Source organism: Terrapene carolina, unplaced genomic scaffold, assembly GCF_002925995.2.
Source record: "Terrapene carolina triunguis isolate 2854851 unplaced genomic scaffold, T_m_triunguis-2.0 Scaffold32, whole genome shotgun sequence".
Lineage (NCBI taxonomy): Eukaryota > Metazoa > Chordata > Testudines > Emydidae > Terrapene > Terrapene triunguis.
The window spans coordinates 1,348,194-1,372,466 of record NW_020664383.1 but is presented as its reverse complement, the minus strand read 5'-3'; the positions used below and the strand labels follow the sequence as shown (position 1 = coordinate 1,372,466).

Sequence of the window (24,273 nt, the reverse complement as noted above, 5' to 3'; positions counted from 1 at the left end):
CTCTTGACAACAGCAGTTGGTCTCATATCTAGTAACATACCCACACATTCAATTATCACAAATTAACATGTCCTGTTTCTATTAGTATAATTAATATATTGTACAAAAATAGACATTTCTCCAAGTTCCAAATGTACAGCTGTAGTAATTCTCTGCTATTTGAAAATGACTATCTGCTTTCTAGAGTTCAGAGTCCCAAATACATGCTTGTGCCAGCCTGAAGGGAAATTTCCCTTTTGGGCTTTGCAAACAAACCAATTTCCTTTACTGACTTACTGGTGATATCAAAGACTGAGATTTTCAGAAGAGTCTAAGGGAGTCAGATTCCCTCAGTTCCTTAGGCTCTTTTGAAAATCCTGACTTAAAAACAGACACCTAATTACATACACTCACACCATGTGGACAAACTGGTGGATAAGGTCTGGGTCAGAATCTATTTTGGTCTAATCTAGGTTCTATTAGGTGCATCAGCAGGTTTATGTAGACTTTAGGCAACGCTTATTCTTTTGGGGGCTTTGGATCAAAAGAAAGGACTTCAATGGGCCTTGGATCAGCCCACTATCTGTTACTTGCCTACAATGAAATGGCCTTTGCAGTGGCAGATCTCCTGTCAGATAACAACGTGATCTGGAAAGAGTTGCTGAAAAACATTAAGAGCTTCTACCTACTCTGTGGAAACAGTCTTACTGAGATTGGTTATATCCACCACATCCTGATGTGGTTTAACTTCCCTGTGACCCTTAATCCTCCAAAATATGCAAGGTGTACAAAATGTGAATGACTTCTACAGCTTTTTAAAACACAATGAAACAAACTGATTTTTTTTTTTACAAACTTCTACTGGTAAAATGGATACCAGAGTTAGATATGGTGGACAAAACACTGATCAAATACTATTAACTGCTTGCTGTGTTTTTTGACCTTTTATAGTCTCTTCAGTAGATGTAGGTACATTACACATTGTTAGATTTCACATGGAAGCCATAGAGAAAACAACAGAGAAAGCAGCTGAGAACAGTCTCAAAATATCTGAGTTATCTGAACTGTAATTTTTGGTTCTATAACTTGCTTCTACAAAATAATATATGCCTTTATTTTATTTAAAGACTAGCAGCTACTGTTCATCTGCATGGCTGCTGAGATGCTCCTCTGTGAGAATTTCTTGGAGGAAGAGCATTGTTTATTATACAATTAAGTTTTGCTGTCAGGAAATTCCTAGAATGGAAATGCATTTCCTGTTGTCAGAAAATTGTAACAACTCTTAAAAACAACAGCAAGCGCTTCATTTTCCAGTAAAACATCCACAGCCATTTCTGAAAAATGGAAGAGGTCACAATGGCTGCAGACATACTTTGGTCAATCACTTTGCTTATAGAAAGATTGTTTTTTTTTAATTAGTAGAACCAAGTGATATAAAGTGACATACCAAAGGGAAGATATTTATAAACTGTATAAAATAAGCTACTGTGGTATCATGGGTAAGTATGACAAAGTTGCCTAAGGACATACTGTATTAGAGGTAGGTGAAAAGGGGGAGATGATTCTGTAACCTTCAAATATCCCATGATTGTCCATTCACTGGTTTTTCCTCTTCCTTTTTTGCAGACACAGAGGGCTTATAACAATTCTAATGTTTAGTTTTTGCGACATACTAAGATCACTCCACTGTCACTTAGAGCAGTGCACATCTTCATTTGGTCCAAATAGGCAGATTCTGCCCATAATTTGAGACTGTATGTAAGTATATTGAAGCCTTGGCTTCGTCTGTCTAGGTAGACCTAATACTAGTATGTCAACAATGGCTTACTTAGACCTCTTTTTAAGAAGATCATAACCACAGGTTAACATTTTTTTAGTAAGCACTGTTTAAATGCCGATGGTCTCTGAGAGAGAAGACATCCTTTAGCTAGTTTTCCATGCCCATCTTGGCACTGGACAGTCCTGGTATGCCATCCTGTGTCGCATGTTCGAGAACAAGAAAGCCAGGGTCCAGGCACCCATTGTGGCTGCGTGAGCTGTGGTGTTACTTTATTACTGTTGCTATTGCTCGTGACATAGTTAGTCATCTGCGTTTGCTTCTTTGGCACAAAGAAACTGTAACGGACATCCACTGTTTTAGTTGGGTCAGTGGCAAGAATCTGTACTATAAGAATCTCCTTTGTGGCAGAATGTCCCATTGCATGCAAGAAATCATCCTTGTGACTCCAGCCACTATAGTTCATGACAGTTCCATTGAGGTCAATGATTGTTTCCGAAGTGGAGATCATGTATTTTCCATTGACAAGATACTCACCATTTTTCCTCTTCAGGGCCAGGTAAGCTGTGAATCTGTTCTGGTCTTTAGACTTGAACTGCCGCACTTTGATGTGAGTTGCCCCTGTGGGTATTTTCACTATATCCGTGTAGCCCTTGCTGCAAGGAGGAAAGGAGCATGTTAAGTAGCTAGTGAGAAATAAATGGACATGCTTTGAGGGCCTAATTCAAAGCTCATTGAAGTCAATAGAAAGTCACCTGTTGACTTCAATGGGCTTTGGATCAGGCCTTGAAAGCATTCAGCTTGAGGCCCATCTCAGATTGATGCTATCCAATTAATTTTTAACATGTTGTTCATTATATTTTTTTAATTCATTTTTATGTCCTTGAAAAAAATTCACTTCACTTACTTCAAATGACTTAATCTTTGGTTTCAGTACTAATTTTATATGAGTTGGATTCAAGAAGTATGAACAATAACTAACAGTTTATATACCTGAAGCTTATGTATTTGAGCATAAGAGGGGAGATATGAAATCTGAAGCACATTAGGTCTGCCAAGGAAAGCTAAAAAGATATGCATCGGGAGCAGGTAGCCACCCCCTACAGCTGAGTCTCTGTAGCAGTCCTCACTCCCCATGCAGAGCATCCATCCCAGTCACCTTCCTATCCCTGACACCCCAAACTTCCATCGCTGCTTGCTCCCCCACTCCCCATGCAGAGCACCTCAGCTCTAACTCCTTCAAACTGAGTTTCTGCCACCTCTGTATGCATTGGTTACAGCTGTTTCATACTCCCTTTGCTATAATGATGATTAAGGAAAGAGTGAGCAAGCTAACAGCTGGGTAAGGTACCTTGGGAACATTTAAAAATAATCTTGATCACTGAGAAAAAAACTGTGTTTCCTTTGAAACTTCATAAAGCTAAAGGTTAATTGCAAAATGTCTAATGAAAGGCCTGGCCAAATGCTTAACTCAGATAATTACAGCACCTTTACTTCATTTGTCAACCACTACTTGCAAGGTATCTTATTTCAATTCAGATTTAGAAAGAGATGTCTAATTCTTATACTCAAGGTCACAAGCATTCAGAATTGTAGGCTCTCTAGAATATTTAATATCTCAAGAGGGATACAATACATCTAGAGAAATAATAAATACATCATTGTAAACTACTAGCTGGACTGTCGATACATTTATTTTCATTTATAAATCTCTGACAAATAAGCTGATGCTGGAAGTATCACATTTGTGTTTGAAAAGGGCAGTGTAATATCTTTTTAAAGTAAAAGGAAGGAGTCATGAGAAAATGTGATAAAAATATAAAAAAAGAAGATGTCTCCCTGGGAGCCAGTTAGCTGACAGGCTGCTATGTTTATGAAGTTTTGAGTATTTATGTAAAGAATAAGTAACTGTGCTACTCTAGATTAAGTACTTGTATTATTCCATTGTTTTGCTGGAATAACTAATGATTAAAATCGAGTTACACTGCCAGGAGTAATGCAGTACAGAATTGCACCATCCACCACTGCAGGAAATATTTATATAAAATACATTACATATTTACATAAAATACATATCCAAAAATCTGTGTTAAAAGAATGTTATTAAGGTTACAAAGTCAAGAGCCCAAAAGTTAGGAAATGTCAGAATTAAGGTTGCTCACGGAAAAAACAGTATGTGATCATATAATTAAAGACTGTATCATAATGCAAAGACACAAGATTGCACAGATAGTCTTAGTTCTGGCATTTTCTAACTTCTGAGTACTTGATTTTGCAACCTTAAAGTTCTTTAACATTAAAAAACCCCCTAGAAAATTACATTAAAAATTAAGAAAAAAGGCATAAACAAATTGTATATTATTATGAGAAATTTTTATAATGGGAATTATTAGATAAATTTAATATAAGGGATGTTACTGTTCCCCTTATAAACAGAAAAACAACAGCCACTGTTTTACTGTGAAGGATATACTGGTTGGACAGAAACTAATAATACCATTAAGATCAGTAATAATTCTGTCTTTTCTGTGACAAAGAGATTTTTTTTTTAAACGGAGGGTTTTCTTTTAAATTAACGATTGTATTTGTAGTGATGGTGGTAATATTTTGATCAACTTGCTGTAAATATTTTTAATTGAATAAAAAATCCATCCTTGGTGGCTAGCATTAATCACAACTGTTCAGCTGCCTGAGAAATAAGGGCACCAAAGGTTGACTGATTTGGTGTCCATAGGTAGAGAGTGATATACAGACAATGAGATATTAAAGGCAATATGCTTGATTTGAGCACATGATTATAGAGGGATGTAATTTGCAACCATGCCTCCAAACTGCACCTAACCTAGCAAGGGGTAAGTAATAGTGCCAGCCCTCCAACAGAGTTGAACAGTTTTAAATTCAATTTGTGACTCCATAGGACCCTCACAAGCACAGGTCACCTGGGAAATGCACCATATCAGTGCATCACTTGACTGTTCCAGCCCCAACCCTTTCTGATTGGTTCCCCACATTCTAGGGGATATTAACCTGGCTCCAGGCCCTCTGGTACATCGATGGTTACAGGTAGCTTGTAAAACTATGCTCCATTCCAGGCAAATTTTCCATTGCTGGGGCTGCAGCCTAGGTTCTCTATCAGAACCTCAGAAGTGAATTGGGTGCAATGTTTTTCTCTGATTATTACATAGCCTGGATAGTGTTAGGAAGCTTGTTTTAAACATCTGAGAAGTGCAATAAAACTTAGGAAATGCACCTGTCTGGGATGTCTTATATGAATAAAATTCATGAATAGAAATCTGGCACCCAGTCAGACTTGTGCCTTTACAAGGTCTTATGAGTAAGGCTATGTTCTAGTCACAGGTATTTTTAGTAAAAGTCACAGACAGGTCACGGGAAGTAAATAAAAATTCACGGCCCATGACCAGTCCATGACTTTTACTAAAAATACCAGTGAATAAAACTTGGGGGGGAGAGGGCTGACCGGGGGCCTTGTGGGTGCTGGGGCTCCTGGCCAATGGCAGCTGCGAAGCCACCGCTCTGGGCGGAGGCAGCCCACTGAGCTGCCTGGCCACGCCTCCGCCTAGCAGCTGAGCGAGGGGGATGTCGCTTCTTCCGGGGAACCCCCCAGGTAAGCACCGCCCAGAGCCCGCCTCACCCTGTCCTGAGCCCCAACCCCCTGCCCCCTCCCACACCCAAACTCTGCTGCTGCCTGAGACTGCCCCAGCAGCAGCCAGTGCACCTGGTGCAGGGGCTGCCTGAGCGACCCCTAAACCAGACACACCGGCCGCTGCTGAAATCACGGAGGTCATGGAAAGTCACAGAATCTGTGACCTCCGTGACCTCCATGACAAACTCGCAGCCTTACTTATGAGCAGTACTTTTACTTCTAACTTAGACACATCTATTCAGTAAGCTTCATTTGCATCTATAGTTATTAAAGCCTGATAATAATTCTGCTTGCACAAAAGGGTACAATTATTTCCATACAAAATTATTACCTCTTTTTATTAAAGGTTCCCATGACTTTCGTGCAGCTGGAATTGTCTCCTCCACACACCCCACACTTGTCATATTGGAGCTTTGAACCGATGATGCCATCACAACCAGTTCGAATGCATTTTCCCCGGACACATACTGAATTACTGTATGGCCTACATTCAGTTCCGTCAGTCACCTATGGAATTAAGTCTTTGTTAGTTAAAACTGTAAAAGAAAAAAGATTTGCTTTTTGATTGGCAAGCATTGCTATGTATTTAGTTCAGCCACAGTATACCTACTGTGAATTATCTAAAGCTGTACTATAAAGGAGCAACTACTCAGTGTGTTTTTTAACAGTGTCCTCTGCATGTGTGAATTCTAGTTCACACTTTTCTGCTTGCTTGGCATTTGGTGTGATGATTAACAGAATACAGTTCTTATGCTGCCAGCCAGGACTGATGCAATCTAACCCTCAGCAGAAACATTAACAAAGGGGCCACAGGCTTCTGCCATATGGCTCTTCTGTTTACCCTAAGGCACTAAATCAGAAGTTCTGATTTAAGGATGATTTTATGAACAGTGATACTTTGCACTTATAAAAAGAACCGGAGTACTTGTGGCACCTTAGAGACTAACAAATTTATCTGAGCATAAGCTTTCGTGGGCTACAGCCCACTTCATCAGATGCATAGAATGGAACATATAGTAAGAAGATATATATACATACAGAGAATATGAAAAGGTGGAAGTTGCCATACCAACTCTAAGAGGCTAATTAATTAAGATGAGTTATTATCAGCAGGAGAAAAAAAAAACTTTTGTAGTGATAATCAAGATGGCCAATTTCAAACAGTTGGCAAAAAGGTGTGAGGACACTTAACATGGGGAAATAGATTCAATGTGTGTAATGGCTCAGCCATTCCCAGTCTCTATTTAAACCTAAGTTGATGGTATCTAGTTTGCTATTAATTCAAGTTCAGCAGTTTCTCATTGGAGTCTGTTTTTGAAGCTTTTCTGTTGCAAAATTGCCACCTTTAAGTCTGTTACTGAGTGACCAGAGAGGTTGAAGTGTTCTCCTACTGGTTTTTGAATGTTATGATTCCTGATGTCAGATTTGTGTCCATTTATTCTTTTGCATAGAGACTGCACTTATAGACAGACTTTCATCTGACCATCTCAAAGTACTTTATAAAACTTGAATTAATTCAGCCTCAGAACATCTAGAGGAAGAAAGGCACATAACTAAGGGATACATAGGAATCACTTCACTCTTGATTCTACCATGTCAGAAATCATAAACTCTGATCATAGTTCACATAACAGACCATTGGCTTTAAGTGAGCTACTCTGGATTCATATCAATGCAGCTTGGAACAAAATTTAGCAGTTTGCAGACAGACAAAGCAATTCCTTTCAACTAGAACGACCCCAATGTGCACTGCCATCTATAAATAGAGAAACCTTTTTACCTACTATTGATGTGAAAGTAGTACTGACTGAATTAGCAAACACAATTTCATGTGCATGCACATGTTTAGATGTGGAAAACTGTCTAATTTTAGGGGTCAATTCTGGCCAATGCTCTTCTGGAACATATGATTAAACAAAAGGTATTCTTCTCCTTGATACAGCCTAGCTACAGAGCTTTCCAAAATACCCTTCAGAGCCTGGCACTGAAATTGTCACTGAAGATACATTACCTTTGGAGAAAACACGACGTAGTAACCCGTCCCTTTGGCTCGGCAGGTGAGCTTGCACACATCTCCAGGAAGCACTCCAGCATACTTAGGGACCCATTCAACAAACGTTTTGACACCCTTTGCATCAGACTGATAGCCATTTCTTGCTTCACATTGTTCTTGTCGAAAGGCTTTAGCTGGAGAATTATCATTCATCTCATTAGTGTTTATCATAGGATATACTGCAAATGTCAGTATGCACAGCTACCTTCTTTGGTCTTGTGATACCATATTTAATTCACACCATTCCTCCTCCTTGCCCCAACACTTGTTAATGGCCTTTGAAAATCCTCTGAATCTTTTATTTTGGCAATGCTCCCATGGCATTATAAGCATCTTAATGACAAAACTCTGCTCATCTGGTTCATTTCTCCAGAACAGGGCTGCTGTTTATGGAATCCTCCTGTCAGTAGCCACCATCTCTTTGCAGGGTTAATTATGCTTTAAACTGTGTTAAAGAGACTTTGTTATCACTTGTTGCTAATGTTTCCACATTGTGGTACATTTGAGGGAAGCTATAATGGACACCATCTTCTTTTTTTTCTCCTATGTAGGTTAGTATTTACCATATAACAGGAACAAAGGCTGTAAAGTCAAGCAGCTTTGGCTGCTGCAGAACATACCATTTGCTGGGCAGGATGCGACGTTGCAGGAGCGATAGATGGCCCTCTTTCCAGTGCAGTATCGCCCGTTGTTTCTAGGAGCTGGGTTGTTGCAGTGACGATAGGCAAACTGAACTCCTCCACCACATGTACGGGAGCACTGTCCCCACGGGCCCCAGGAACCCCAGTTACCGTGGTTTGAAGCCTAGAACACATGAAACAGTGGGATGTGAAAAGATGATCCAAACCTGAATGAAGATACTATATCTCAAAAGCACAGATACTTGTCCCCAAAATGGCAGATGTTTTTCCTCTTGTTTAAACTGGGGCTCTCCTCATATTAGGATGTGGAGTAACTCTAAGAAACTTTTCACTTGCAGTCATATCCATTTACTGCCCTTGATCTTCATGTAGGTGGCATGATGTCCGGCGGAGTTCTGGATGTGGGTCAAGGGCAGTATATGGCCTAACTCTACAGAACCAAATTCTACCCATTTCACTGTGGGGACACACTTCAACTTAAAGGACTCCTAATCACATTTCCATTCTTTCTTTGTAATGATTGTTCTTCCAGGCCCTCTTCACTTAGCTCTCCTCTGCCTAGGTAATATGCTGCTATTATTGATCATTGTGATCCCTGAATAATTAAGTAGTACAGTTGTATGGCACTGCTTGTGGTAAGGAGATATTGTTCTTCATCATGGAGTCCTTTTGCTAATTATCAGTTATATAAATAGCTATGACCTGACCAACCTAAGCAAGATTATGTGACTCCGATTTGTATTTTAGATTTCTCAAGAAATGTGAATAGTGTTCATGGTACCTTTACCAAAATCACTTTTGTTTTCAAAGTGACACTTCACATGCATGCCAGCCATATCACAGAATGCCTACCACATTGCTAATTAAATGATCTTCCTGAATTATATTGCTATAATCTTCCCCTATTAAGTGACTGTCTTTAATTTATTCAGCACATAAACAGAAATACAGATTGAATTTCATAGCTGTTCTAAGTTCATGAGGCAAAGGTATGAGCTGGTAAAACAGAGCGTGAAAAAGGAGTGCAGTTAAAGCAACTTCTCAACCAGCGAGCTAAAGTGCTGAGAGGCATTGGCATAAGAGAGAGCAGTCAGATACTGTTTGCAGCTAAGCCTGCCACTCTACTAACTTGGCTCACTTAAGAGAAAAAACTCTGTGCACAATGCACCACTTGCACTGTAATTATACTTCTGAAATGTATGCATTTTGTACTAGGAGGATGGGAATACGTCATTTGAGAAAATACAGTTATATAAAGAGAGAATGCACTTAGATTCGGCCAATCGCAGCTCCCACTGGCCGTGGTTCACCGCTCCAGGCCAATGGGGGCTGCGAGAAGCCGTGGCCCGCACATCCCTCGGCCCGTGCCGCTTCCCACAGCCCTCATTGGCCTGGAGCGGCGAACCGCAGCCAGTGGGAGCCGCGATCAGCCGAACCTGTGGACGCGGCAGGTAAACAAACCGGCCCAGCCCGCCAGGGTGCTTACCCTGGCGGGCCGCGGGCTGAAGGTTGCCGATCCCTGCTATAGACCATGGGTGTAACCCTGCCAATGCTCCATCCCTTTAACACCCATTACAATCAGCACATTGCAGGATCAAGCCTTCTAAGATTTCCCCAGGCTTTGGCCCTTGGAGCAGTAACATACCGAATAATATTTCTTCTTCGTTTTGTCAACACATTTTCCTTGGAGGCAGATCCTTCCTTTCCCACATGGTGTCCCCTCCACAGCAGGTAGCTTCTTGGTCAGACACACCATCTGACCTTGGCGAACAACTGCACACCACAGACGAGAGCATACGTCCATGCCAGGACACACTGTGTACTCGGGTCCAAATGCCAGTTTGCACTGACGAATGGCATCGTACGTTTGTCCTGGAAGCTCCTCAGGGCCCAAGATCTGCTTTCGTGGTTGGTCGAGTAAACAGTTCCCTGAAAGAACAATCCAGTTTATTACTCACTTCCTTGTTATCTGTACTATAGGACCTCTAGCTTTCAAGCCAGACAGAGTGATAATGATTTTGGACCTGATCCAAACCTCAATGAAGCCAACAGAAATACTCCCATTGACTTCAGCGGGCTTTGGATCAGGCACTGTTATTGCAACTGGGTTCTCTATCTACAGCACTCCAGGGAACCAAGTATTAGGGGGTAGCCGTGTTAGTCTGTATCCACAAAAACAACAAGAAGTCCGGTGGCACCTTAAAGACGAACAGATTTATTTGGGCATAAGCTTTCGTGGGTAAAAAACCTCACTTCTTCAGGGAACAGGTATCAAACTCTTGTTTGTCTAGCTGTTTATTTCATCTTGTGGTGAGCCCTTCCTCCCTGCCCCCCAAAACTATAAACATTAGAACACTGAACTGCATTGAGGCAATTTGGGACTTGCATTGTGTTTCACTGTATCTGAGTTCACTCAAAGTGGGTTCCACTCTATTTATCAATTTGTGATTTGAGGCATGATCAAGAGACACATAAAATAAGCAAAGCTGTCATTTGAATTTTGAGCTAGAACATTTGAAAAGGCAAACCTTTTAAAGGAAAGCCAGAAAACGCATGAAAAAATAGATTTGTAGCCAGTGGGGCCCTTTAAGAAAAAAACATCAGTTCAAAGAAAAATATAAGCAGCATATCAAAGGTTATGTTAGTGGTAAATTTGCATTGGGCTCCTCATGTAAAGCATCACAGTTAGCCACTTCTGGACCCAGTTTGAACAGTTCTATTAATCTTTAAATAGAAAATAAATTAAAATATAAGATAGAACGCTGTTATTTGCAAATGTCAAAAATCTGCCTGGCTCCCTCTCTCTTTAAAAATGCAAAGCACATTCACATTCTTCAAGAGTCCTATTCTAAAAAAATTTTTCACACCACTGACAAACTCACATGCTGACGTGGGAAACTCGGTCTTCACTCTAAACTCTGTCATATCATGTGGTATGGGCATACTTCACTTATCCTCAGCCAGAATAACTTACCACAACCCATCTTGCTTTGCAACCAACACCAGCACCACCCCTGCCCACTCATGGGTAAAAAATGTGTAATATAAATACTTCACAATTACCGTAGCTTACAAAATATGAGAAGTCAAGGTCTGGCATCATGTTTCAAGACCTAGTTTAGAGGCTTTAAAAAAAATGAACAACAGGTTTCATTTCCCTCAAGAAAACACATTTACTGCAATTGTTTGCTTTCCCTAAAGACCACTAAGGGCTCTCAACAGCTAAATTCAGCCAAAAATCCTTTCAGCATCATCACTTATTTATTACCGAGAAGACCCATCTCATTAAGTTTTTGCTCCATTTGTCCCCTTGTGGCCTTGACTTACCCAACATGTTGATCTTATCTTTAGTCTGGACTACACTGCCTTTTTAAAAATGAAAACAAGGTGTGCTTCTTCTAACAGCTAGGCTGGTGTCCCAAGATAAAAGTCATTAAAAGGACCCTACTGTGAAATGTGTCTTGTAACATAAAATATTAAAGGCATAGTGGAGGGTGAGGACACACAGATGTTTTCTACAAGACAAAGGGCTGGGGTTTCTAAAAGGAAAACAAAAACTAGCAGCAGTTTATGTCAAAAACTGTGTTCAGTAAAAATAAAAAAACAGCAAATGTCTGCCCCGTCACACCATTCCTGCTGATGGAGGAAGTTAGCACCACTTTCGGATGCTGACAAGAGAGGGGGCCAGCTTGTTAGACTTAGCTGTATTCATTACTATCAGATATACATAGTGCTTATCAAACTCTAACAGCACCAACTATTCCGCAGTTTGAAACGTATGACAAAAATAATACAAAACTGCCATAGTATTAATACTCAAACATTCCTCAGCCCCTAGTGGCTTGTCTACACTTGAACTAACCACTGGATTTTAACATGTGTTAACTGACATGATTGAAAATTCTAATGCAGACAGGACACAGTCATTTTAGTTGACCCTGGGATTAACCATGACCAGCTAAAATGATTGTGTCCTTCTATACACTAGAATTTTCTGTTCTCTTAGTTAATACATATTAAAACCCAATTGTTCATTCAAGTATAGACATTCTACATATGGGCCCTCATGCCCAGAAAATCAACAAACTCAGTTTTCCTAACTGGGTGGGGAGTGAATTCCAGAGATGAGTTCTCTTTACTGAAAATGCCCTGTCTCCAGCCCCTGGACAAATACATCTAGGGACTATAAACGTAGGCAGGGTGAGCTTCAGCCAGTTTCCAAGCCTCTATCTCAGCCAAGGTCTGTGAACACAACTGCACGGTGACTGACTGCATAGTCCAGATCTGATTAAACAAAGATCTAGAATTATGGTACACGTTATTGACATTTGATGGCAATGCAGTCCAAGCCATCTCACTATCTCTTCTAGCAGTCTTACACACATGTTGCACAAGAGAGAATTGCACAATAAAACTCTGCATGAGGCAGATGAGCAGAGATGGAACCTTCTTGGGACAGAGACTCTCTTTGTCTAGGCTACGTATGGTACTGAACACATTGCCTGCATGCAATAAATAATGACCAAAAATCCAGATAATCTGTACAATATGGTAGAGAGAAGGTAAAAGCAAATGGAAGGAATTTTCTCCTGTCTTCTGAAGAGTAACTAGGCCTTTTCTTCCACAATATTATATTGGTGCTTAAGTCAAATCAGTAACAAAGTCAGCAATTAAATCATGGCTGCAAAAGGAGAAGAAGGAGGATCCGGTGGTTAGGGTAGTAGCTAGGTGTCAGAAGACCTCGGTTCAACTCACTGCTCCACCACAGATTTCTTCTGTAACCTTCAGCAAGTCGCTTAGTTTCTCTGATTCTTTGTCAGTAACATGGGAATAATTATACTTGCCTACTTCACGGGTGGTGTTGTGAGGATAAACGTATTAAAGATTGTGAGATGCTCAAATACTGTGGTAACAGGGCCATAAAAGCACCTTAGATCGATGGGGGAAAAAAACTATATGGGAAGGTTAACTAAAGTCTTAGTAAGGAAGTCACCCTTCTTTTACGAAGGCAGCCTACCAATAAGTCCAGCAATTTGGATTTCATTTCGGTTTCTGTAAGTTTAGCTGTAACATGCAGCAGATGGAATGCTTTATTTATTTATTTTCTCACGTCAATGCTCAGATGCTCTAGTTGTCACAGTTCATGGTTCACAAGCTCCTGTCTGTCCAAAGCAAAATACAGTGCTAGTTTACTATGTTCCAAAGAAAGAAAGTATCTTCTTCTTGTACAATCTCTCCTATGTTAGACTGCACATGACACTGTAAAAGCCAGAGACAAACAACCCCAAAGTATATGGAGATATACTCTCTCTCAGAGATGCTACAGTGTGTTCTGCAAGGTATCTCCTCCTCTATAGTGTGGCAACTGCAGCTCTGCACTCATTATGTCTGAATGAATGGGTAGGTACCTCTCTCTGCCTGATAGCATTTTGGAGTCACAGTCTTTTCACCTGTCCACATGGGGGATTGCAGAAAGATAACTTCTTCAAAAGAAAAATTCAGAGGGAGCCATCCTAAACTTCAGCCACCAGGAGTTGGTCAAGAGGGGAAAGGGTGCAGTGGGGAAGGGCTGACACAAAATTATTTTGGGGAGCCCTGAAAATCTGATGTATCTAGGTCAGTGGTCGGCAACCTGTGGCCCGTGGGCCGCATGCGGCCCATCAGGGTAATCCTTTGGCGGGCTGCGAGACAGTTTGTTTACATTGACTGTACACAGGCACGGCCGCCTGCAGCTCCCAGTGGCCACGGTTCGCCGTTCCCGGCCAATGGGAGCTGTGGGAAGCAGCGCGGGCTGCAGGGACATGCTGACTGCCGCTTCCCGCAGCTTCCATTGACTGGGAATGGCGAACCACGGCCACTGGGAGCTGTGGGCGGCCATGCCTGCAGACGGTCAATGGAAACAAACTGTCTCGCGGCCCGCCAGCGGATTACCCTGATGGGCTGCATGTGGCCCGTGAGCCGCAGGTTGCCCACCACTGATCTAGGTCCTGTTTACTCTTAATACGCCCCAGCCTTCAAACTGGCTTCATGGTCTAATAGGGTTCAGTGGCTGAAGTTACATCATTTGTATAGCGCATGCTGGGGCATTAATCTAAGTGGGAGCTTTTGATCTGTGATTTCAGTGAGCCTGAAAAAGAATAAACTAAAAGATTCCCATTCCTTGTACACCGAATACCCCTGCAACATTGTTATTCAGGGAAATTTAACAATTTAGTCTGTTGGATAGGGTTTTTTTGGGAGAGGGGATTGATTTCATAGGTTACGTTTATCTTTTGTCAATACAAATCCTTGATTTAAAAATAGACGGAAGATCCCATGCCCAGGGGATACAATAGAATGAAACAAAACTCTATTACAAAAAATGTCTTTGTTTAGAAAAGATGTCTCTGAAAGTTCAGACACTCAAACAATCAGAGTGCCTGAGCTTCCACAGGGACTCCATTATGATTTTGAAATAAATGGAGTAATGCCAGGCATGAAAGCGGCTTGTAGGTCAGATTGTGGAGCACTTCACCATGTTGGAGATTTCAATGGAACTATTGGTGTTAGTGACTAAGTGCTCAGCAGGGTTAGTAAGGGCAACACAACCTGACCCAATCATGTTAAATGAAAGCCAGATTCTGAGAGCCTTCCTCACTTTGTGTAGTACGTTACTGTGGGAGAAGTGGCACCAAAATCTTGGGGATGTCTTGTGTGCTAAGGTACTACTTATTGTGAGTAAGGGGATTGGAACATGGTCCTGAATGATTTGGGGCCCAATCCTGCTCCCATTGAAGTAAATGGCATGAGTCCCTTGGGCTTGATTGTCACAACTCCAGTTACTCTCCAGCTCAGATCGTGACTCCAGCCATGGGGTAGGGAGCAGGGGCTATTCACTATACACTTCCCATTGCAAGCAAATTGGCAGTGAGGAGAATGGGAGGAGCCCTGTCTTTGCACTCACACTCGTTGCCCCTCATAGAGTAGCTGACTGGGTTCACAGTATGGGGAGAAAAGGGATGAAGTAACTTACTCCCTCCCCAGAGAAAGGTGGCGGGAAAGGGGATAAACTGTGGTTCTGAATCACAGTTCATTCTTTGGTCTGCTCCAGGCCTGACACAGCTATGTGATACAGATCTGCTCTTGCACATATGGAAACTAACCTGTTAAATTAAATTAATGCCAAAGTGATATGTACCATAAAACAGGACAACCCTAGATTAATGGAGCTCATAAAATTAGGAGAGAAAAAATGAAGTAATTTTCCAGATACAATAATAGGATAAAGCATTTTGGACAGCCCTGAAATTAGCCAATAAAATATTTACTTTACTTGCTTTAAAAAAAAATCCCATACATTCTGCAGGCATGCAGTACCTTTCATCCATAAGTACTGAAGTTACCATAACAACTTGATCCGTTCGCTCAATTACGTATTTTTTATCTCAGTATTTTAGAATTTTCTTGGCTTGTTTAAGAATTGCAGTTGCTTTGCAAGCACAATGAACAATTTAAAATGCATTTAGGATTATTGATTATGCTTTTTTAAAAAAAGCTTTGTATTAAGTAAAAGTTAAATAAAATGTTAACATACTACAGTGTATAGTATTTATTCAGGATCAGGTTAATAATCAAAGACCCTGACTAAAGACTCTGGCTTGCTAGCTGAGGAGCCTTTCTCCTCTGAGTATGCTAGCCATTTCTAAATAGCTATCTCGTTTTGGCAAGAGATAGAATATTAGTTTTGTTCTCTAAAGTACTGTATAGTAGACTGTAAGATCCCTGGGGCAGAGGTTGTCTTTTTGTTATGTGTGTCAATAGTGCCTAGCACAAATGAGTCCTAATTCCTGGCTGGCACCTCTAGACACTAACATGACATAAATAATAAATAATAGTAAGTAGGAGGAATGAGACTTCTAAGTGTAGCATCTTCACTTTTTAGCCGAATATCTGATAACCTTTAATGCCCATTTTAATTACTTGATAAGCCAAGGTGTTCATGCATCTTTTGGGTAAAATGCTCTCTGGACTCTCTTCTTCAGCATTGGGAAACAAAAAGTAATACTGTGGTTGTTAGCTAAACTTCACCAACGTTCCCAGTGAAAACACCACTAATCATAATCCACCTACATTCTATCCATGCTTATCTATGTTATGCAGGCTACTCAAGGGGCTAGATTCTGCCAGCCTTAGGGCTTGTCTATATGAACAGTTAAAATGCAGTGCAAGCTGGTGTAAATCTATCTTGTACCAGCCTGCTGTGTACTAACTGTCCATGTGGACATCACACACTAAACATTCCATAGTGTGCTTTGAGCTACACCATTTTGAAACAGGAGTCGATTTACACCCCAGCTTGCCATCTGCTAACTGTTCATACAAACAAGTTCCTAGGCATGCTGTGTACTACCTACTGCTTGCAAGTAGCTGCTTGGTAGTGCTCAGTAAGGATGGCAGAATATGGTCCACAATTTTCCTGATAACATAAGAATGAGCTTTCTGCAAACACTGCTGTGATATATAACAGGAGTGTGCAAAGCTGAAACCTATATCTGACACCAGGTATACTAATACGTACCATGACCATCATCCAAAAATTCAGTTATGGTTGCTGAAGTGCATTTGGACCAGGGTTTGGAAGCATCAATGCTAGTCAGGATGGAGGACATTAAGCGCTTATCTTCCATGGAGCCAAAGTTCTCCTCACAGAATTTGGAGTCATCATGGGAAAGCCCAAGCAGGTGCCCTGTAGGAATGCAAGTAGGAAATGTAATTATATTATTTCCCAGTGGATAGGATTTTAGAAGGTGAACTGTATATTCAGAGTGGGATGCATCAATTACCTAGGGAGGTGGTGGAGTCTCCTTCCTTGGAGGTTTTTAAGGCCCGGCTTGACAAAGCCCTGACTGGGATGATTTAGTTGGGAATTGGTCCTGCTTTGAGCAGGGGGTTGGACTAGATGACCTCCTGAGGTCCCTTCCAACCCTGATATTCTATGATTCTATGATTCTATGAAATGACAACATGAAGATGGTCACTTTTAAGCTTCCCGTTGGTCAGATTCTCAGCTTGAAGTCAATAGAGTTCTGCTGATTTACACCAGTTGAGACATAAATGGAGCAATGCTGATTTATATCAACTGAAGATCTGGTCCTTACTGTTTGCAGGATCGGGTACAAAAGGTGTAACAAGGAGGACAAACAGTGATCTCTACAAATACATTGATATTCTGTGACTGACTGGTCAGGAGGGTGCTCAAGATGAATATCTCTGAGTGTGCTCAAATACCAGATTTAATCAGCTGCTAAATTTAGCAACAACATCTACTTCTCTCAATCTCTGGGAAGCAATGTACTTGCTCTATTCATTCAAATACATTTTCTATTTCAAGAAAACATATAATATTCCTACATACTGTGGCATAAATGTTCGGCAGAATTTAGCTATACAACTCTCTTTAAATTTAATTAGTCTCATATAGTTAAAACCTGTACATTGCAATAGAAATTGATCCCCATTACTGTCTGCTATAGAAATGTGAAATTATTATGTGGTAATACAATGTAAATAACAATTCTATACAACAGTATGCTTGCACTCATTCATACATTACTATAACAATATATTAAATCAAATATTTACTGGTATATGTAATGAATGTCTAATTATAGACTTGTGATATCTATCACATGTAGGCATTTTTTTCTCTGTACATATGAATATTTTCCTTTGGGAATATTTAATATGTATGAGCCATATTCTGCTACCCTCACTCTGCAGGAAGGCAGTACTCATGTTTTAGGGTGGTCAGTTCTGGCCCTATGTTACTATTTAAAAACCCCATACAAACACCAGTTTAAAAGAGTTGATTTTTTTTTTGTTTAAGGCAACTATTGATGCTGAATAAAACTTACTGGCAATATTATTATCTTGAAGAGATGTGTCTCTTAGAAAGAGCGATTGAATAATCAATGTGCCATTGGTAACCTATATTACAAATTCTATGATGTTATAGACTGATAGCTTAGCAGATCAACAACTAATTTAACAATGAAGGCTCTATGATGTTCTGCTTCTGACTTTGTCAAAAGCCCTGCAAGCCTTTACTCAAACAATGAGCTTCTTCAAGAAACCTGAAGACGGTGCTTCTTTTTGCTGTCTCACCATATGATGTTATCAGTTCAGAGTATTTGTATCATATTCATGAAATGAACGGCAGGCACCAGGGTGTATTCAATGTCTGAAAAGAACTCTAGGTGCAATCCAACTGACATATTAATAAAGTCTGACTCACATAAGACTCTTAGCCACTGTAACTAGAACTGCTTTGTGCTGACTTGTTAAATCACTGCCTCCTAACAAATTTACACAATTAGTTCCCACAACTCTGCTGACATGTTGCAGGAGTGTTGGTCGGTTTCTAATGAGAACAACTGGCTATTACCGTGGCTAAAGCTAAATGAACTTGTTGATGCATTGATTATATATATTTCCAATCAAAATAATAGGAGTATTAACACAAAAAATAATTTAAAATAGCCCAACAGCCATGAGAATGCTATGCTGATGAGATCTAACAGCATAATGGATTGCAGCTTTAATGGCTCAAAACCAATTGACAGCATGATATCTAAATATCAAAGGTCATTAGAGGATACTACGGTTGCATTAATTATTTTCAGGATAGTGTGTTTGTGAAATAAGGCATTCAAATCCCATTAACAACAAGAGGAGCTGCATTTCTAAGTCTTTGGGCATTGTGCTAAATATTTGCCATTAAGTGCCTATAAATACTCTATGATTACCATAGAAAGTAGGGATACATAACATTACATGGCACACGCTATACACTAAGTATTTGGATATGGATAGTTATTGAGTGTGAATCAGCAAGTACAAAACTTAACAAGAAAAAGGGAAGACCCAGTGAAGTTAATATTAAGCATCAGTGAGGTTAAATAAAAAATGTATTTATACATTTTTATATATTCCCCAGTATGTTCCAGGGTAACATAGCTGGATCACCACAAAGCTGGCCCTATAAATATATGCCATCTGCTCATGTAGTCCAATTACTACCTAACAAAATTAATGGTGACCTAAGTCACCCAATGGACTACTCAACTTTTCACAATTGCAAGTGCTGTAGTGAATCAATGTTTCACACTGTCCACTGGAACTATTCAAGATTTATACCTGTGTAATTGAGAGCAGAATCTGATGCTAATCCAGATTTACATCAAGGTAACTGACAACAGAATTTGGCCTATGGTTTTAGGAGCAAGATAGCCTCCTGTTATTTTTTCATTTAAAATATTGCAATAACTCAGTACTATAATTCATGAATGACATTGTTGCTGCTTGGGAAACTATTAATCACCTTTAGTTTAGATCTTACTGGGTTTCCTATCTCAAAGTAAAAGGCTCAGATGATTTTGGAGCTTGTTCATACTGCTACAATTTTGTCAACCAAAGCAAATTTAGAGAATGAAGAATCAATGTTTTGGCATGTTAAAAAAAGTGAGAAATCAATTGTCAGAAAACAATTTTAGTAGCTTACTGATTTCTGAGACAGTAAATTCGAAATTACAATTTAAATAGGCAAGACAAAAAAAGAGTGGGAAAAAGGTAGAATTATTATCACCATTGTACAGGTGGGGAACAGGCATTATTGTTCCCTCTTGTCACATGTACCTTCCTTTCTATCCATCCATCCACATATCCAACACCAACACCTACACCCATCCCTACATTGAACGAATAGTAGGGTAGCAAAGTCAAGCACTCAAAAGTTAGGGAATGCCTGAATTAAAGTTGCACATGCAACCTATAAGCAGGCAAAACCACACTGAAAGCTACAGGTAAGAACAGAAATCTTGGAAAAATATTCTTCTAACATGTGTTTTTATAAATGGTGCCAACTGCAGCATGACACTATTTTGTACTACTATGAACTTCAAGTCAGGAAAGAATAATAATAACACTAAAAAAGGCTCCCAACAGCTGTCTGACAATGACTGATTCAGACTGAGTTAGTAGATCATCTTATGTTTTTTACTTAATGAAGCATCTTACTGGCGTTGACAGTTCCCACTGAGTGAAAATGACACAATCTCATTTTCCCAGAAGGATGGTTTTTAGTTATGTTATGCTGCAGGAATGCACAAAAGGGTAAAAGAAACAGAGAATAGATGATGCAAGGTTCCCCCTGGTGCATGCTAGTCTTCTTACACATTAAACTGTTCTTCCAAAACAGCAAAAGAGAATTTAAATGGACTCACACCCTCATTAATGCATCTGTTTTGAAATTAGCGAAGGACTGCTTATTTTCCAAACTATTAAAAGCAACATTAAAACAGTATAAGGACTTTGTCCTCAGAAATGCTGAATGCCCTTTGTCAATGTGCTCAGTGCCCTCAAAACCTCTTGATGCCAATGGGAGAGGATAGAACTCAGCACCATGGAGGAATTCTTAACACCTCACAGGGTTGGAGCCTATATTCTCAGCTGGACACACAGAATCTTGCAGAAAAGTGATAATACTCCTAAGGGACTGTCACAAACCCACCAAAGCCTAAATCCTCTCTGAAAACCAGTGCACAATAGGCCTGATTCTCAGTTAGACCACAATTCCTTTACTGTGCTTTGGCAGAACAAAGGGGTGCAGAGGGTCTCTCTGGCCAGCGTGGAGCTGGCATAAGCGGCTTTATGCTAGCCTTGCTCACAGCACCTGGCATAAAGCATGGTTTGGGGGCACATACAGGGTGTGTTGGGAGCTGTGACCAGAACATTTTGGCTGTTCTCTTCTTCCCAGAGACTGTGAAAGCAGAACAGAAGTTTGAGCGCACCGCGTCTGCTCTAACTTATGCTGAGGGTCAAGTAGATCCCAGGTGGGCCTCTGTACATGGGGAGTGCAAAGGTAGCTTCAAATCACCTTTACTCTCCATCCCTGTCCCCAGGGCTGGCCCACAACATTTTGGCACCTGAGGCGGGGAGCTCAAATGATGCCCCCATGCCCGCTCGCTTGGGCCAAAACTTTGAAAGGTCTCAATTCTGCCTTCTTCCTGTTTTACGCCTCTCATGGTACTACTCTGGTACCTACACCAATAAAGGAGAACTAACAACTTAAAATGCCTTGTTCAAAAATTTTAAGTAACACTTAACTTTCAAACACCTGAACAGCAAATGTAACTGTTCTTGTCTGCATAGTAAACACTGGCATTTTTATCTGTTTGAATAATCAAAATGGTGCTTTCCCTGCCTTCTTGGTTGCAAAGATTTGAACTGCTTCCTGAAGGTCCACAGTCTGGGCCAGCTCATGCTCTACTGAGATGGTTGCAAGGCCGACCAGCCTCTCCTGTGTCATTGTGGAGCGTAGATGTGTTTTTATTAACTTCACCTTGGAGAAGCTGCGTTCTCCACTGGCAAGTGTTACAGGAAGTGTTAGAAGTATGCGCAGAGCAACAAAAGCATTTGGAAAGAGGGTGGTCATTTTATTTGTGCACATATATTCTAGAATAGCCTTTGGAGTTGATCCTGCTGAAATGTATCTTGAAAGGGCTTTCAGTTCATCACCTAAATCACTCGCATCAATATTGCACATGTCATCATGTGTCAACACTGTCTCTAGTGCCCTGCATTGCTGGTGTAGGTCTTCTTCAGGTACAGTGAGGAGTTTTGGAATATCATACAACATCCCAAATATACTGCTCTGTTCCTTGAGCTGCATGAAATGTTCTTCAACTGACTGTATTGCACAGTCTAGCACCTGGTTAAAGAACTCAACTTTGAATTGTTGTTTGGGGTCTCTTATGGGATTATCCCATGCCTCGTAATCAAAATGTCTTCTTCTTTGGTGACTTTTCCTGTATTCTTGAATGGGTGGGAAAATAGCCTCAGTGTGAAGTTCCTCTGCCAACTTCTGTGCACTCTTCAGAACATTTTGAAATCCCTCATCTGACCGGTAAGACTGTAGGTATGACTTTGCTTTGTCCAGTTGTTCCATTGCTCCAGAAATATCAAGGTCAACACCTTGGAGTCTCTTGCTTACAACATTTATTTCAAACAGTATGTCATGCCACAACACTAAGCCACACAGAAATTTGAAGTTATGAATGTTTCTGGTGATTCCTTTTCTCTCTGGCACTGTTCTCCCATGAACAGTTCCTGTCATAGCATTATCCTCCATAATGGCAACTATGACATCATCTATCTTCCCAATTTGGTGTTTGATCGGCTTTATTGCCTCCACTCGACTTTCCAATGGTGTGGCACTCAGTGGTTTCAGTGTCAGAGAGGATGTTCCCAGATGTTGCTTCAAAATTTGCCATCAGTGAGTTGATGCGGAGAAAAATACATAGATGTTTTGAATTACATTAAAAAATTCGGCAGCCTCACTAGAAGCTGATGCTGCATCACTGACCACCAAGTTCAATGAATGAGAACTGCATGGGACAAAAAAAGCTCGAGGGTTTAACTTTCAGATCCGTGTCTGCACTCCTCTGTTCTTTCCTCTCATGTTGGCACCATTATCGTAGCCCTGACCTCTCATGTCAGCTATCGTATTTCCCATATCTTCCAGCAACCAAAAAAGTATGCAGCATTCTGGGTTTTTGAGGACATAAGCCATGGCCTCTCCACTTTGTCACCATTGGGGATTTCACGCCAGTAATGTGTTGGATGGAAACTTCTATTTTCATTGTCTTTGGGGAACATAAAGTTTTTCATTTGCTGTGGCCCATGCAGTACAAGGAAGTCCCTCAGGCTACTGCTCAAGTGGGTCCACAGTCCTGGATCATCTAGACTTAAGGAACTAAACTCAGCAGCAGCTGTTTCTTGCGCCTCCACCACACTCTTCTCTGAGCTACACTTCTTCAGGAATGTGCACGGTTACATCCATTTGAGATGGAGATATGGATGCTGCAGTAGCTGCCAGGTCACCTGCACTCTGACTAACTGGAAGATCAGGCATCTCCTCACCACTCACATCCTCACTGGGGCTGGAAGACTCACAATGAACATTTGTGTCTATGTATCTCAGGAGAGCGCCTTCCTGCTTAGATAAAAAAGCTTCCTTTGCTTTCTTTCTTTTTCTGAATGCTGCCCCAGAGGGGCATTTTCTTCTTTCACTCATGACTGCTGTTCTGTGCCAGCTATAGTGGTTCTCAACACTCAATTGAAGGGGACAAATAAGCAGGCTGGTATCAGGGCCTGAGTGAGGGAAGATATCAGCATCTTAAGGGCCTAACTGGCTCCTACTACTTCAGTTGACTGCCTGTTCTCCTCAAGTGGATTCAGGGAAGCAGCAGGAAACAGGAAGCTCCCTGAGAAGCTGGTGTTAATCAGTCCAGGCTCCTGGGGGTGCTAAAGAGGTACATAAGAGGCTCCTCCTCCTCTCTCTTTGTGCAGCTCCTGCTGCTTTCTGTTATTCCCTCTCAACTTTTCTCCTGCCTGCCTGTTATGTCTCTTGTGCCCTCCTTCCTCCAGCACAGCACTCCACCATCTCTGTGCATCTAGAGCAGAGAGAATACATATGCACCAGCAGCAGACACAATTTTCTACACTCTGGATCCTAGTGGCGCCCCCACAGAGTCTGGCACCAGAGGCAGCCGCCTCAGTTCGCCTCATGATAAGGCCAGCCCTGCCTGTCCCAAGAACAAAGTAAATGAGAATCGGGCCCAACATATAGCATGTAAATTACAATGTAAAATGCAATCAAACATCCAAAATGGAGGAAAGTCTGTTATGGGTATACATTAAAGTTTAGTCCCTGGATTAAACAGCATACTAAAGTATAGTCCATAAACTAAGTTTGATCATTGGACATATGCGATGACACAGCATGCTAAAAAATATTATAAACATTGTAATTTGTTTACTTAGGAAAGCTCAGCTCAGATGAAGCATCTGTTTTCAGTGAGGTCATAACTTTCAACTAATTTTCCAGCTGCGATGATTGAGATACAAGAAGGTCAAGAGACTTGCCCAAGGTTATACAATGAGTCAGTAGCTCACATGGGATTAGAGTCCAGTGATCTCCTGGCTCAGAGGTTTTTGCTCTAATCACTAGTCCATAAATTTTGGATAATCACTTTTTTTCACTTCCGTGCAGTAACTCTTTTAGAATAAAAACAATTTTTTTACATTGTTTTTCTAACTATGAAAAACAATTGATCTTCAT

At 40.7% G+C, this 24,273-nt stretch overlaps 1 protein-coding gene across 1 annotated transcript in view; it reads right to left on the bottom strand.

The window, feature by feature from the left end:
• Positions 1-1,526: 1,526 nt before the first annotated feature.
• The window catches only part of LOC113406622 (A disintegrin and metalloproteinase with thrombospondin motifs 5-like), a 43,952-nt gene continuing 21,205 nt past the window's right edge, over positions 1,527-24,273 (bottom strand). The window contains exons 3-8 of the mRNA XM_026652324.1: positions 16,672-16,839; positions 9,760-10,043; positions 8,094-8,277; positions 7,432-7,607; positions 5,752-5,927; positions 1,527-2,412 (exon numbers count right to left, since the gene is read on the bottom strand). Coding sequence (XP_026508109.1) covers positions 1,842-2,412; positions 5,752-5,927; positions 7,432-7,607; positions 8,094-8,277; positions 9,760-10,043; positions 16,672-16,839 — 1,559 coding nt within the window. The 3' untranslated portion in view covers positions 1,527-1,841. The remainder of the gene's footprint in view (positions 2,413-5,751; positions 5,928-7,431; positions 7,608-8,093; positions 8,278-9,759; positions 10,044-16,671; positions 16,840-24,273) is intronic.